Source organism: Paralichthys olivaceus, chromosome 19, assembly GCF_024713975.1.
Source record: "Paralichthys olivaceus isolate ysfri-2021 chromosome 19, ASM2471397v2, whole genome shotgun sequence".
NCBI lineage: Eukaryota > Metazoa > Chordata > Actinopteri > Pleuronectiformes > Paralichthyidae > Paralichthys > Paralichthys olivaceus.
In genome coordinates, this window is record NC_091111.1 from 19,647,610 (window position 1) to 19,662,322 (window position 14,713).

General features: G+C 44.9%; 1 protein-coding gene across 3 annotated transcripts in view; it reads right to left on the reverse strand.

Annotated features, from left to right (window-relative positions):
- Nucleotides 1-939: 939 nt before the first annotated feature.
- Nucleotides 940-14,713, reverse strand: part of col12a1b (collagen, type XII, alpha 1b) — an 83,967-nt gene continuing 70,193 nt past the window's right edge. For 2 of the 3 annotated variants that reach the window (XM_069515391.1, XM_069515390.1), the window contains 15 exons: nt 12,229-12,387; nt 11,375-11,452; nt 9,627-9,713; nt 8,687-8,740; nt 8,240-8,335; nt 7,647-7,700; nt 6,428-6,481; nt 6,291-6,344; nt 6,055-6,126; nt 5,933-5,968; nt 5,688-5,754; nt 5,427-5,612; nt 5,101-5,169; nt 3,601-3,771; nt 940-1,811 (listed from right to left, as the gene is read on the reverse strand). In XM_069515391.1, coding sequence (XP_069371492.1) covers nt 1,690-1,811; nt 3,601-3,771; nt 5,101-5,169; nt 5,427-5,612; nt 5,688-5,754; nt 5,933-5,968; nt 6,055-6,126; nt 6,291-6,344; nt 6,428-6,481; nt 7,647-7,700; nt 8,240-8,335; nt 8,687-8,740; nt 9,627-9,713; nt 11,375-11,452; nt 12,229-12,387 — 1,359 coding nt within the window. In that variant the 3' untranslated portion in view covers nt 940-1,689. Of the gene's footprint in view, nt 3,176-3,600; nt 3,772-5,100; nt 5,170-5,426; nt 5,613-5,687; nt 5,755-5,932; nt 5,969-6,054; nt 6,127-6,290; nt 6,345-6,427; nt 6,482-7,646; nt 7,701-8,239; nt 8,336-8,686; nt 8,741-9,626; nt 9,714-11,374; nt 11,453-12,228; nt 12,388-14,713 lie in introns of all 3 variants that reach the window. The other variant, XM_069515392.1, reaches the window with a different exon arrangement.

The window sequence follows — 14,713 nt, forward strand, 5'->3', positions numbered from 1 at the left end:
GCAACAGCTCAGATCTGATGTCCTGCCCTCTTCATTTTTCCTCTGATAATCTGAAATGTGATAAAAGCGTCCGTGGCTTCAGATGAGTCACAGTCGAGTGCAGATGAACTCACGCCGATGATGAGGTGTTTCCATGGTCTGGTGTTTACAGCTTATTCCTGGTTGCTGCGCCTCGCTCATGTCCGCGGCTTATTAAGCTTTATGTTTGTGGCGATGATTCAGAGGGAAAGTATCTGAAGAGAAAATAGCCATGAGCGAATCAGCCCGAGGAAGTTCTCTAATCCTCGACAGCTCCTGGACTCAGGGTCATTTTTTAAAAAAATGTGAGCGCTCAGAGAAGTTTAGGAGAAAAGCACTTTGAGAAACTTTCCCCAGTTTCCTGACGGTTGTAGATAAGCCCAAGTTTCCACCAGGTCTTTAAGTCAGGGTTACGTTTTTGGAAAGAGTTGATGATCCAGGTCTGACGGATGAAAACCCGTAAACCTTTATTAAACCACGTCTGAGCCCTTTGACACTTCATCAGCTTTCAGAATATATATATATATATATATATATATATATATATATATATATATATATATATATATCACGAGGCTCAGGTCCAGTTAAAGTGCTGCTCTAGTTAGCTGGTGTACGTCTATGGTCCGTTCATGTGTCCCACTGATGCTTCAAGTGTCCAAGTGTCTGTCCAGTCGACCAAAGTGTCAGTGCTGCACCTGTAGTTACCCATATGTCCGTCTGTCCAATGGAGATACTCCAGTTGTGTGTGTGTGATCGGCTCAAATGTCCTACACGTCCTACACATCACGTCCTCATTGGAAACTTGTCCCCCTCAATCTGTCAAACATCAAACTCGTTCTAGTTAAAGTTCTGCTGGTCACTGAAGCAGCCCCCCCCCCCAAGTGTCTGATGAACAAAAGACCAAAAACCACGTGGATGTAAATTTTCAGTAGTTTTATTGAAAAATGCCTCTTCTGTTTTCAGAAATAAATAAGAAAATAAGGCTGTGGAATTCACAATCTGCAGTTTAAACATGAAGCAGCAACACCATGTCCATAGTCTTGCACGCAGGTTTGAACTGAATTCGATACTGAGAGAATGACAAGAATGAGAACAACTATATTCTGCTTAAAACAAAAAGAAATGTAAAAAAACAAAACATACTTAATACACACCACAGACATGCAATTCCACCTTTGGTAAAATTCGCTGTGAGGGAATAAAGGAAAACTGATAAATATCAAGTCTAGAGATACAAAATGAAAGCTGTGTTTAACTGACATCATGAAACCAAACCTCGGTGATGACGCTGAATGAAGGATTATATTTAACATACTATGAACCGTGACAGAAAACAAATCAACTGCTACGTGACGTCCCGACACTGAACAAACTTGTTTGTGAAGCGTTCGTCACTTCGGACAAACTCGATGCAAATATGTTACAAGCTAAAGACACAAGTGGAAAAAGACGGTCACAGGTTTTTCTTTTCTTTTGACTCAAACTTCGTTCAAACCTTCACCTGCCACAAAAATATTCACATACGTTTTTTAGGCACTTTGGTATTTTCCAATTAAGTTGAGGTGTAGTGTAGTGTAGTGTGTGTGTGTGTGTGTGTGTGTGTGTGTGTGTGTGTGTGAGTGTGTGATGTGCATGATTCCAGACACAAACAAAAGGACGTGACTTGTCTTATGATGTTAGGCTGTCGGAGGCTTTTCTTGATAGCGATCTCTTTCGACGGCGGTTAAACGACTCGTCTTCCTCCTCGGGTTCCGGGACTACTCGGGTTTCGGAGTCAGGAGGGTATTGGCCTGCTCGGAGATAGTGTTTGGGTCGATAATTGTTTCTGGTCAGTTTTTCTCAGCATGCACAAGAAGAAGTGTTTGAAATGTTTTACTGCCGCACTGATGACGCACTGGTGCAGATAGTTGGTCAGCAGAGGGGCGTGTCCACAGCGTCGCACAAATCTGCCCTCGTGATTCTTCTGCTACGAGCTACGTAAGAGGCTAGCTACCAAAGCTAACAGCGTTCTAACACGAGGAACTGGAACATGTGAGTCAATATTATATTATAATATAAAAAGTGAGTCAGTTACAAATGTGAGAATTCTGTGACTTGTTTAAATCGTTTTAACTTTCTCATATTAAACTATTAAAGTTTGGACTTCACGCTGCTCTCGCAGGAGGCTGCTGGTTCCGTTCACCTCAGGGTGGTTGACCCCTCCCCCCCCCCACTGTGGACACTCCCCTGGTGCTGGAATCGTTCTCATTGGCTGTGGATGTTGAAGTTCAGGTGTTTCTCCACATCTCGTTCATTTGACGATAGAAAACAACAAAACACGTCCACATTCAAATCTGGTTCCTCTGGAGAACAGAGGCAGCTTTGGGACCATTGTTAGTATTTCATGACACACACACACACACACACACACACACACACAGCTCGGCTGGTTCGGGGGGGACAGATCAAAACAAAAAGGAAAAGCTGGATTTGTTGTTGGTTTTGTTCGTGAAGTGGATTCTGAGCCTCCAGGGTCACATGTGCAGAAATGATTCAGTTTGACCCTGAGCAGTTTCAAACACATGGAGGAAAGAGTTGTTGGCATTCAGCAAGCAGCAGGTTGTTGTTTGCAAGGCACAAGCTTTAAAACTACAGATGTCAAAACTAAATGTCGTGGACTTGATTCAAACGTCATTTACAAAGCACACATTAGTTTATTTACACGGCACCTGGAGAGAAATGCTGTTAACAGGGTTGATGCTGCAGTTGTTGCCCGTGATGCTGCAGAGGATGCAGACGTTGCTCTGATACAAATCCACCTTTGTTAGTATTTGTGTGGGTTGTTTGTTGCTGCTGTTGTTTCATGCTCCTCCACTGAACACAAGGTTCCTTTGTTTGGTCTTCGAGATTCAAACAGGCCGTTAAGCAGCTCGGTGTCTTCACCGCCGCTGCTGCTGTTTGTCTAGTGGCTGTGAGTCGTTGTTAGTACTGGTTCCCTCTTTGTTGTTGTGATGTTTCTCAGCACAGTTTGTTAATGGTTTCCGTTGGCCGTTATCCCTTAAAACAGCTCTAGAGCGAGCAAGCGAGCGTTCAGTTACAGGACGTTTTGAGTTTTGGGTTTTTTCAGGAAGTCAGCGAAAGCAGCACAGGTGACAGAAAGTTTACTATGCTGAACCTGAAACAGGCCAGAGGATGGAAGGTGTCAGGTCAAAGCAGGAAACAGCAAATCAACAACTTCTACGTTTCTCTGGAATGATTAGTCGTCTAGTTTCCACACATGCATTTAGTCCTCGTGAAAAAGTACCAGGAAATTCTCCTGCTGAGCGTCGGACCCGAGTCGGACGATGATTAACGGATTTATTCACACAGAACAAAAACACTCGTCTCTATTTGAACTGTTGTTTTCACAAAGTTGTGTTTTTATCTCATCTGACTTCAGGTTGTGACGGAGAACAAGAGAATTTCCCAAAATGTTAAAGTTTGAATAGTTTCATCCCAGATTGAACTGTCCTCCAGCAGAATGAAAGAGTTCTCTACATCAACAGTGACTGTTTGACACATCACATCAGGACCTAAGTCCTCGTGGCTCCTGATACCTACCTACGTATCCTTGCCCGTTGTAAGGAATACCGACACACTGAGAGGAGTCGCAGTATCCAGGAGATCCAGGAGGACCGCGGACTCCAGCGTGCCCTGGACGTCCAGGGGGACCGCGGGGTCCAGTGGAGCCTGCGGGGCCTGGAGACCCTGTCCTGCCTTCTCCTGGTGGACCTGTGGGGGAGGGGAGGTTCATCATTTATTATCTGATCAACTGAGCCACGTTTTTTAATCTGTTTTCAAATCTTCTAACTTCAAGAATCGATCAGTGACTTAATATACAAGAAGTCAAATAAATTCAACTTTATATTATGAGATTTAACTTTTACAAAACCAGATCCAGTGAAACATTTCTCAGACTTTAACGTTTGTTCATTTAATGATTCGTTTATCGAACGTTCTCAACCTTCTGCTTTTTAATGACGACGCAGGATGTTATCGTAACATTTTTGTGTTTTTATAGAACAATAGAAAACCAAACTGTTCTATTCTTATATTTAACAGTCGACGTTTGTGTTAAGAAACTGGAACTTTTGTCCACGTTTGGTAAATTGTGGACAAAAGATTAATCAGAGATTTTATGAAAAACGTTTAATGTGGAAAATGTTGATTCTGAGAAACTCTTGAGTTTCGCAGCAACTTTTCTTCATGTATTTGTTTTTATGATCGAACTTCAGCTTTGAAAAGTTTTTAATGATTGATTTGTGATGATTCTGAGTTTATTGTTCTCTTGTTAAACTGCCTCAGCGTCCTGGCAGCGCGTCGCGATCTCTGAAGCAAACAGATAATTATGGCTCAGTGTCATCGCTGCGTTTTCCAGCTGGAAACAGAATCTGTTAAGAAAAGCTGCAGTAACTGCTGCTGACAGAAAAATAAGTGTGGGGGGGGGGGGGGGCAGGATTTGCTGACCCCCCCCTCTGCGTTATGTCTAGACGTGGACAAAGCCCACTTGGAAAGTTTCCCTGCTGGTCCGTCTCCTCCTCGACGCCGTTTGCATGTGTTGTGAATGAACCTCGTCTGCCGTGACTCACTGCCGTCCACTTCCTGACTCCTGTTTCCACAACTCGACCTGGTTTGCTTTAGAAAACAGATTTTTTTCCAGCTGACTGACTGGACGCTCTGGAGGTTGCGAGGCTGAAGTTTGGCCGCAGATCCGCGGACGCAGGACGGAGCGGACGGTGATCGGCGGAGGCGCTGGTCGGATGACATCATGATTCGGTGGTTGATGTTTGAGTTTTGCAGAAGAAGCTTCAGAGTCGTGTGATGAAGATTTTAAAGTTTCCCTGAACGACCGTGTGATTCACAAAAGATTCTTTATTGATCCCGACTGGTTTCATGTGTCCGACATGTTCTCTTGGACTCGTGGGCTTCACGTCAGCCACAGTGAAAAAAGGTCCGGTTGTCTTGAACTAATCGTTTCATCATCTGCATAGAGTTAAAGTTCTCCTGCGAGCTAACGTTAGCTGCTGCAGGCTAACAGACAGAGAATAACTGGGGGCGTACCTGCAGGTCCTCTCGATCCTTTCTGTCCGACTCCCGACAGTCCTCGTTCACCTTTCTCTCCTGCGGGACCTGAAGCAAACGCAGAGAATCAGTGTCACGTTGTTTTATCGTCAGAAAAAAAGCAGAAATTGAAATTTCCGATTTTGGAGCCGGAGGATGTGACTCAACAGTGGAAAATCAGAGGAGCTGATTCCTGTTAACATGTAATGTGATGGTTTTGTGATTTTTAAATAAACCTCTCGCTCTGTAAATAATCTCTGGTGTTCATTCGAAGCTGAGGTTTGTTTTTCTAACTCCTGCTGTGTGGTAGATTCACAGGCTCTTACCTCTCTCTCCCTGCTGTCCGGGCTGACCTGGACTTCCAGGGAAACCGTTCCTTCCTGCGGTGCCCGGCTCTCCGCGGGGTCCCTGCCTGCCGGGAGTTCCGGGAGGTCCTGGAGGTCCGGGGTTATTGCTGCGCTGTATGCCGTTGGGGATCTGGTTCAGTAACGTGTTGACTCGAGACATTTGCGCTGCAGAAAAGAAGGAGACTTAAACTCAGTCCAGAGACTTTGACAAACGGAATCAAGACGATTAAAACCACTTACAGTTCACAAGCTGCTCACAAACTTGTCTGGCGATGGATCGCATCATGTTCTGAGGAGCGAAATCACCCTGAGCACAGAGAGGAAGGGTTTTAATTTTTCTTCCTGATGGTTGTGTGATGTGTTGTCTTTATTCTGATTCCCTGTTTTTATTATAAATTGTATTTGTGGGAATCTCAGTCTGATGTGGATGATTGACTTCAGTCAAACATTTGTCCTGACAAAGGTTTAAAACTAGATCCACTCACTCTCTCTCCTCTGTCTCCTTTGGGGCCGATGGCGCCCTGAAAACACAGAACACATTAAAACATTGAAACTCTGATGACGCCGGGCGATCGCACAAAGTGTTCACGACAGCGAGGACACTCACAGGGGGACCAGAGTCTCCGTTCTTTCCTGGCTGTCCTGCGGCACCTGATGTTCCAGGAGCTCCTGGGGGTCCCTGCGAGGACACGGAGAGAAAAAGATGAAAACGACTCAAACATAAAGAAATCGCTTTCGTGGCAACTATCCTGCAGTGAATTAAAGAGAAGTGAACATCATCACAGGTTTAATCTTGACACCAGCTCGTCACTTAAACGCTCAGCTGGGTTTACTCTTCCTCACCATGGGCCCTGTGGGGCCTCTGGGTCCAGCCGGCCCTTCCTTTCCTTGAGGACCCTGGAATGAAAAGATCAGGACTTAAACCCCGAGCAGGATTCAGATCAGAGAGTCGTCATTAACAGCAGCTCGTCTGAACTCACCCTCACTCCTGCCGGTCCGATCGGGCCGGGAGCCCCCGAGGGACCAGGTGAACCCTGAAAACACACAAATCAGACCGTGAACAAAAAGCCACCTCTGCTCAAACTGTCTGTCTCAGAACCGGATCAGTGCGTGTCCAACTGCGCTCATTTACTCAGAAACCCTGCGCAGTATTTTTACTGTCGGTCCTCTCCGCTCTTTGATGCATAAGATTTACAGGGAACATAATATATTCCAGATCCATTTTATTGGCCATTATAAACCGGGGTCTGTAAGTCATTAAGTGCACGTTGCCATGGCAGCTGCTCCAACATGGTCACCTGCAGCATCAACACAGATTCACCCAGTGAGGCCGTTTTATTGACGAGCTGATTGGTCACGAGGGAAGAGGACGACTGCAGCTGTTGGAGCCGATCAGTGAAACAATGTGTTGCTATCAATGGAAAGTTGAATCATGGCAGTGAGGAGGGTGGACACAGAGCGGACCCAGCTCAAACCACGAACACAAAGAAGGAAGTGATTATTAGTTATCACGATAACTGTCGGACAGTTTTATGTTGTTATATGTCCCCCGGTTCTAAACAGCTGCTGTGTCACAGGTTTGATTTCCACTCGTATCAGAATCCCTGAATGTTCCGCGTCCGTCGTTCATCGAGGAAGAGACTCAGCGATCAGTATTATTTCTCGCGGTTTCACCGACTGCAGCTTTAAATCAGTTCAAACCTCGAATCAAACCGACTCTGAATTTAATTGTTCCAGTTCCATGAATCTCTTTGTGTTCGGGTCTAACGCCTCCTCCTCTGAACGATTCTGCACTTTTCATGAAAACAGTTGAAGAAAGAAGAATCAAACTTGAACTTCCATCTCGTACCACTTCATAAAACGTCGTGTAGAGGAATCGCAGCGTAAGTCGATGAATCAGAGCTTCGGCGCCGCCAACACTTTCTTTATGAGCGTAGGTGTGATTTTCTCTGCCAAATATCTCAGGTTGGACGGCAGCTCTTCGTAAATTCTCAGATAAATAACTTACATCAGGGGGAGGACGCAGCAGCTGTTGGCTCGTCCACCGCTGAAGTTTAATTTAAAAGTAATATTCAGAGAAACAAACTCCCTCTTTTCTCTCTGAATCCTCCACAGCTGGGAAAGCATTCGCCTGCAGCCACGTGGCTTCAACTCTTCAACATCCCTGAGCCCAAACGTTCTTATTTCAGCTGCACTTACCTTCTGTCCAGGTAAACCCGAGTCACCCTGCTCTCCCTTCGGTCCAGGGCGGCCCTGAGGAGACAGAACACTTCTGTCAGGAACAACTAGAAGAAAATGTTCTGTCTGACTTTCAACACATTGACATGAAGCTGCTGCTGTGATATATGTTTCACACGTGCTGGTGGAGAAGCAGCTGACTGAAGCTGTTCGCGACCTGGATGGAGATGAAGCTCCTTCAGGAGAAGAACACAGATCAACATCATGTGCTGGATGTTTAAAATCTCACAGTGTCTGTGAAGATTCTGGAAACACTTGAGATCCGTTCACATTCTTGAGGACAGGACCTGAACTAATGTTCTGAGTAATGTCACCGTCTCTGATCTTCTGGAAACGAAACCAGGGAACGTTTCTGTTTGATTTGGGAACATTTTCATTCCCGAGATCCAAACTCTGATTTATCAGCATTTTCTGGTTTCACTTCTTCTTCTGAGTCATGTCTCCGCCTCAGGTTTCCCCCCCCAGCTTATAAATAACTCTCTGAATAATCTGGCCGACCTGTGTGGCTCAAAGTGTGTGTGTGTGTGTGTGTGTGTGTGTGTGTGTGGACTCACAGCCTCTCCTGGAATCGACATCCCGCTGGGTCCTTGAGGGCCGGGGAGACCCATGGGCCCTGGTGGTCCGTTATCCCCCCGCGGGCCGACCGGTCCCTGTCAAACACAAGAAGATAAGAAACATCAAAGTGCTGCTGACGTCTCGTCATAGTTCAGGTATGCTACTGTTGTAATCTGTGGAAAAGGGCGACAGGAGATGAGGAATGCTGAGCGTGGATTGAACAGAGCCCCCCCCCCCTTCATATCAGAGGGAAAAACACTCATTGGATAAGTGGAATCAGATGTTCTCGCTCGCTTCAAAGCGCTCGTACTTTAAACAATCTTTTGTTTTCATGGAGGCAGATAACTCAGGAGTCTGATCCACAGTGTGGGTTTCTCCTCTGCAGGTTTTAAAGACGAGGACGAACGAGACACATGGAAAGAAGACGATGTTTTAAAGATACTTACAGCAGAACCTGCTTCTCCTCTTTCACCTCGGGGGCCTTTGCTTCCAGGGGCTCCCTGAGGAGGAGGAAGAGGAGGAGGAAGAGGAGGAGGAAGAGGAGCATTCGTCAAGTTATCACAACAGACACGAGAGCGGAGAACAAAATGAAAACCTTGAAAACTCTGCTTGATTTTATTGAATTACCTGAATGTGTTTTATTGAGCGTTTAAGGGAAAATGTCAGTAAATAAACTTCTCACCAACTTGTGAAATGACCAGAAGTGTTTAAAAATCCTGTTTGTGTTCTGTGTCCTATAATTTGGTGACATACACAGTGAAAGAAGTATTTGGTTCAGAGCCTGAATTATTGAACAGTAAAGTTTTGAATGATTTCTACTTGTTGAAATACTTGTACTGTTGAAATGGAGCTGAGTGCAGTGAGGGTGGAGGATCATCCCTCCACTGTCAGACGGGTCGACTCAACGCTCGCAGCAGCGTTTACCTTCTCCCCTCTTAAAACCTTTTATGAGGCGTCGCACAGAAGGTTCCCGAGGTTACTGCACCTCAGGGCTCAATATTCTGCCTCGTACAACACGCAGAATATAAATAACCATAAATAAGAGAGAAGCTGATGTCTGAGCTGTAACATCACCTCTGAGCTCTCACTTTCAAAATAAAAGCCCTGCATTTACATGCAAACAGGTTTGTTCGTTACATCACCCTGTTTAATGTTTAATGGATCTGATCCTGGGACTGAACATTACCCAGCAACCATCATGTTTCCAACAAATGAAGCTGGAAAAGTCCTTTCCTGCGAGACAGAGCTGAGCTGTCACATCAGTTTATAAAAGTGTCCGAAGTGGAAACACTCAAGTACAGAAGCAGGATTTCTCCCTCGACTCCAGGAAATGTTCATCTCACTTCTGTCAGTAACATGTTATAGAAACGGGCCGGAGGTTCTTACCACTGGACCCTGAGTCCCCGGGAGCCCGGAGCCCTCTGAGGTGCAGGTACAGGAGTTAGGAAGAGACGGACACTTCAGATCGTCTCTCTGAAAAACAAACAGAATGTACAGATGAAGAAGTCGGATCCAGGTTTAATGGATCTCTCCCTGTGATTGGCTGCATTATCGATCTTAGCTTTCCAAGTACTGACAATGAGCCCGACCCGGTTTCCCCGGTGATCGTCTCGTCAGGTTGGGGACAGACGAGGTTCACATATGGAGAGTTCCATTAACAGGATTAGTTTCTCAGGTCTGTGACGTCCAAAGTGGAAACACTCATGGTGTCGGAGGATCATTTTACTCATTGTATGTATAATATTTAAAAAACACCATATGGACACGTTAACCAGGTTAAAAATTAGATTTTCCTTGCAGGAGGTTTTTAAATCAAACACACACTGGATTTGTTTTGTGGACTTTTCCGTCCATGTGTGGACGTCAGCCTCCTGCTCTGTTTCCACCGGGTCCCTGCTGATCGCCTACATTTGGATCATTTAACAGAATGTTGTATAAAACAGTCCAATCAGGCAGCTGTCCCTGCTCTGCAGCAAATTGAGATAATAATCCAGAGTTGAATCCTTTTCAGGAGGTTTTGGATGTTTAAGTGCAGACGTGCTGCTCTGAGACAAAGCTCTGTTTGTTGCAGCGTCTCTGGAGATCTCTGCTGGGACTGAGGAGAGAAGCCTTCATGTTGAGAGAGTCCAGAGTCCAAACGCCGAGCAACAGGCTGAGCTGCTTTTACATCTTCATCCTGCTGCTGCTGCTGATCAACAAATGTTTAACAGCTTGTGTGTGTGTGTGTGTGTGTGTGGAGGATAAAGAAAGAACTTCTCTATAGACACGATTGTAAATATGAAGTTCATGTGTATGTGCTCCTCGCTGCCTTCAGATTTATTCCAGAATAATCAACCCTTCTCTTCCCATGCTGCAGAACATCAGCGCTCCACATCTGTTTCTGTTATCGTCATGCTATGCATTGCAGAGGGACTTTATCTGATTTCATTTGGACCTTGTGTTCTGCAGAGTCACTCTCACATGTGACCGTTGAAGTTATTAAAATGCAAAACAGGCAGAGTTGAGAAAATAAGTACAAGGCCGTGAGAAAATGAGACTCGGGATAAACTAAAAGAACACAATGCTGTTAAATGCATAAATCTGAAGCTGTGTGAGTGCTGAGCTTATATCTGAGTAAAAAACTCAAACTCCTGATAAATGTATTTCTCTCTGGAGGCCGTGTCTCCAAAAACAAATCCTGAGCCGTCCCTGTGTCTGGATACTTTCTTTGAAAATCTGTTTCAAGAAAAACCAGGTGGTTTTCTGTGAGAGGAAAATCAATCAGCGCTCGGCAAAGATGAACTGCAGACGTGACAACAAACAACAACACACAAAGACAACAAACAGACACACACACACAGGGAACGAGAACTAACAGTGTGTCATGTTGAAAAGTGTTTTTTCCATTTAGCCTCGACGAGTTCTCTCAAAATGAAAAAGGTGATTCAGAGAAGTTGCTCCAGTCGATGAGGGAGAGAATTTAAAACAAGAGGTGACTTTGATATTTCACAGTTTGATTATAAACTTCAGAATAAATGACGCAGCGTAACATTAAGAACTTGAGTTTCTGTGGGTGTGTGTGTGTGAGCGGGGGTGCTGCTGGAGCTCGTAGAGGCAGAGTGGTCAGTGTTAGATGGAGGCGGGGCTTCTCTCACCATAGACGGGAGGTCACAGCATCTGTCCCTGCTGGTCCAGCCCAACCTGCAGACGATGTCAAACATCTGGAGCTGGAACTGTGGAGCAGAGAAACAAAACATGGGAACCGATGTTGTGCTACATGTCTGCGGAACAACCCCTCACCTCCCTGAAGACAAACGGAAGACGAAGAAAGAACGAGGAGCAGTTACGTCCCATCAGCCCCGAAGTGAGAGAGGAAACGTCTCGTGTTGCAGCCGTGTTGACAGATTTACATGCAGATAAATGATCGTCTCATGTTATCGTCCATTTTAATAAAGATCAACCCCTGATTCTCACAACAGAGCATCTGAGACTTCAAGAGTAAAGTCTGAGTTTTAGTCAGAAGCTCGGTGTGATCACCAGAATCAGTAGAAAATATTTTTTATTGGAGAACCACACAGACTTGGATGAAAATGTCTCGTTAGTGGAGGAGGAAATGTTTGGTCGACTGTGACGCTATCGTTGGCGACTTTATTCTCTTAAAGTCTTTTGTCTTGTAAAATTACTACTTAATTATCATAATATTGTGACTTGACTCTCAGAATATTCCAACTTTAATATGACCCTAATGCTCCATCGTGGATTCTTCCAGTTGCTAATGTTAAGTTAAGTGAAGTCGGCTGTGCTTCATGTCTCAAATCACTACATATCGTCCCGACAGTCAAAGTTCATGTCTTACTGCTGTGATGAATTTGATTTAAAGTCTCTATGAATGAAGTTCGTCTCTACAGCTGATGTTAAAGCCTGAATTCATCACATCTCACTGTTCCAGTCAAACGTAAACATGGAGTAAGAGACATTTCAAATCCTTGTCTGTCCTCAGTCCACTCACAGTTGCAGATTCTCCCTTGGAGCCGATGGACTTGGACATCTTGCCAAGGACCTGGTAGCCGTCGCTGGACGTGTTTCCAGCAGCCTTGATCTCCTTCTCGGCCACTTCTTGGCAGTCCACGTTGAGCTTGACGCTGGTGGATGAAACCAGGACATGGAGCTTCAGAGAGAAAGAGAAAGGAAGAGGAAAAAAAAAAGAGAAGAGCAGATTTTATTGGCACATTCTTTGTTCCACGACCAAGTCTTGTGTCTGGTTTTTATCCCGATGGCCTGCAAATTATTAGGTTATGCAGAGTCTGGCGGTGGAGCCCGAGCGGAGGGAGGATGTGCTCCATCGTCTCCGCCGTAGTTCTGTTTATTGAAACACCTCTGGAATGTAAGAGAGCTCGCACAGAGGAAAACCAGCTCTCCTTTAATTTCCATTCATTCAGAAAGAAGAAACTCACTGCTGCACAAAGACGGAGGTTAGAGTTTCGTCTTATAGAAAACTCACACGAGCCACTTCCTCGTGTTGTTAAAGTTTAAAATAGCAATAATTTAAAAAAAGAAGCAGCTCAAGCTTTGGTTTTTCTCATAAAACCTCAAAACCGAGTTACGTACGGAACCATGAGCTCAAAACTAAGAGTCGAACCAAACTGTGACCTCGAAACTGAGGAACGAGCTATAGCAACCTGTTTGCCCGTTTTATCAGCTCGCTCTTGTCAGACTCTTTCGTTTTTACAGAAAGAAAGCGATGAAGTGTGAAATGGTCGATGCCCGAGCTGTGTAGTAAATGACGTCGACACGCGTCTCTAACATTCCAGCTGCTGGAACAATGTCTTTGTTCATTTCAGCCATGATTCAAAGATTTCCACCACAAAGATTCGTCTTTGATCCTGAATAAAGCAGAGGAATCGTCTCCTCGCTCAGATCTTCCTCATGATGTCATTCTGTGGTCGAGCTCGGGGGCCCCTCTGAAAACCAGCGGAGGGATTCCGGCTGTACGGAGGGAAAACATCGCTTTTGTAAAAGCCACGAGGCGGCTCGCTGCCTGCGGCCAGCCGGCGTCTGCGGAAATGCAGGGGCATGTTTAACAGACCACAGAGACGCAGAGACGTCCAAGAACGACTGAGTTTCCATTAACGCTTCTGATCTCAGACAGGCCGTCATCTGATGCTCCGCAGCTTTCATGAAGTCAGCAGGTTCTGTCAAAGCTTCAGAGCGTCGCTCTCAACACTTCGCTCGTCTGTGGACACTGTGTTCACAGGATATTGACTTTAAAAGCCAGAAATAACAGCGACATGATGAAAGTGAAGCTGCTGATGTAGATTATACATTTAAACATGATCCAAAGTGTTTCACTCCGACATTCAGAGGAACCCGATTCTCTGAGGATGAGATCAGCTGTGATCTGCCAAAGTTAATTCACTTACAGTTCTGGTTTTATCAAGTATCACTTATCAATTAAAACTTTACGACCACTGAGAATCAAAACATTGATACTGGTGACATTTAACAAGTCTGGTGATATTCAACATCTTATTATCATCAAATCCAGTTTAAAGACTAAAATCAAACTCTGTGTGTGTGTGTGTGTGTGTGTGTCTAAATCCTGACAGCATTAAACTTTACTCTTCCACTTGCTCGACCTGATTCTTCTCACACTTCTCACAGTCGCCAAAGTTACAACCTCTGTTTAATCAGGCAGCTGGTTAAAGTTTCCAAAGAGTGTTCAGACGCTCTGTCGCTGAGTGTGAACGTATCAGAATTGAAATATTTCAATATGTTTGGTCCAATGAGTTTTAATTTTCTTTCAGATTTAGTCAATGTGCAGACGAACGCATCGTATCAGTAAACGGCCAAAGACAAAGATCTCAGAGACTCTGTGTTTCTGATGGAGCTGATGACAACATGTGTTTTACAGACTCTTCAGGAACTTTGGGAAAGTACCTGTGACCATTCATACTGATGCTGGAAGCAGCGTGTCGGTTACTCACCGCAGAGGTTTCCTCTGACCTCGGCTCAGTTGGTTTCACGCTCTGCATGAATTTATTTGAGTCCAGTGACTCTAAAACTGAGCTGAGAGTTTATTTGTTCATGTGACAGAAGCAGGTCTGGAGGGAGATTTCACAAAGCAGCAATTAAACACCAAAGACTTTCACGTTCTGCCCCGAGGAACAAATTAACAGTATTAATAAGAATTCAGGGGACCAGCACTGTGGAGCGGTCAGTGGGGGCGGGGCAGTGTGCCGTCAGTCCTAGGACCGAGCCGAACACGTCTTCTTCTGTGTCCCCAGATAAACTGTCCCACCAGCAATAAGATCTGTCCTACCAGAAGTCAGATTCATTTATAGAATCATTTCCTCTTGTCCACAAAGTAAAAGCACAACATCTGCTTGATTGCTGCAGAATTACATGTGGGGCAGAATTACAGAGCTTTTATTTTGAAACGTTTGCGTAGCAGATGTTTCTGACGAGCAGAACCGACCCTGACTTAAATTTAGCAT